General features: G+C 44.8%; 1 protein-coding gene across 1 annotated transcript; it reads left to right on the top strand.

Moving 5' to 3' along the window:
- Positions 1-252: 252 nt before the first annotated feature.
- Positions 253-828, top strand: LOC111240199 (solute carrier family 12 member 5-like; the record flags this gene model as incomplete). The annotated part of the gene is made up of 3 exons (XM_022770169.1): positions 253-413; positions 528-542; positions 695-828. Coding segments are annotated over 3 exons (310 nt in total), but the record flags the coding sequence as incomplete, so codon positions are not given.
- Between the last annotated feature and the right edge of the window lie 45 nt (positions 829-873).

Below are 873 nucleotides of genomic sequence, written 5' to 3'. Positions count from 1 at the left end.
TGTGTGTGTTTCTGTTTTCATTTCAAACCTGCATTCACTTTCATCACCAGCCTGCCTCTCACCTGACGGCTCTCACGACATCCAAAAATGATATTGTATTTTTACACATAGCGTTTGTTGCCTGAATGACATGTTAACATGTGAAAACTTGAGCTTCATCTTGAGAGACTCAGTGCTTTGATCATGAGAAGAGAATCAGGATGAACGATACGACCAAACTGTCTCTGTGTCCTCTCACCTGTCCTTTGTCAGGCCCAGCTGATCCACGACCGCAACACGGCCTCTCACTCCACAATGAACGACAAAGCCACGCCAGATCGCGTCCACATGACCTGGACCAAAGACAAACTGATCAACGAGAGGAACAGACAGAGAGAGGCCATGGCAGTTAAAGACATGTTTAACATGAAACCGTACGTAGATCCAGCTCACCTGTAAAACGACGTAAAGATACGTGACGATTAAACTCAAACTATTTTTGCATTAATGTTAAATATGTTTTTTGTTTTTTTGCTCTCTTCCTCAAGTGAGTGGGAGAATCTGTAAGTCACTTTACTTTCTCACTTTTTGTTTGCATGTGCATGATGATGCATGCTCAGCAGTTCAGTTTGCATGCGTGTCAGTGCTGCATGTGTCTGCTGTGACTTTGCGAGACACTGCTGTTATTTTAACGCCTCTCTGGTTTTCCACCTAGCAACCAGTCCAACGTGCGGAGGATGCACACGGCTGTGAAGCTCAATGAGGTGGTCGTCAAGAAATCCTGTAATTCAGACCTGGTCCTGCTCAACATGCCCGGACCACCGAAGAACAAGAAAGGAGACGAGAACTGTATCCTTTAAACTAATCAGCTGCTCATTTAGTCAACGGGTAACT

The sequence above is a fragment of the Seriola dumerili genome, unplaced genomic scaffold, assembly GCF_002260705.1.
Source record: "Seriola dumerili isolate Sdu_G_001 unplaced genomic scaffold, Sdu_1.0 BDQW01021492.1, whole genome shotgun sequence".
Lineage (NCBI taxonomy): Eukaryota > Metazoa > Chordata > Actinopteri > Carangiformes > Carangidae > Seriola > Seriola dumerili.
This window is presented reverse-complemented; position numbering and strand designations above follow the sequence as displayed.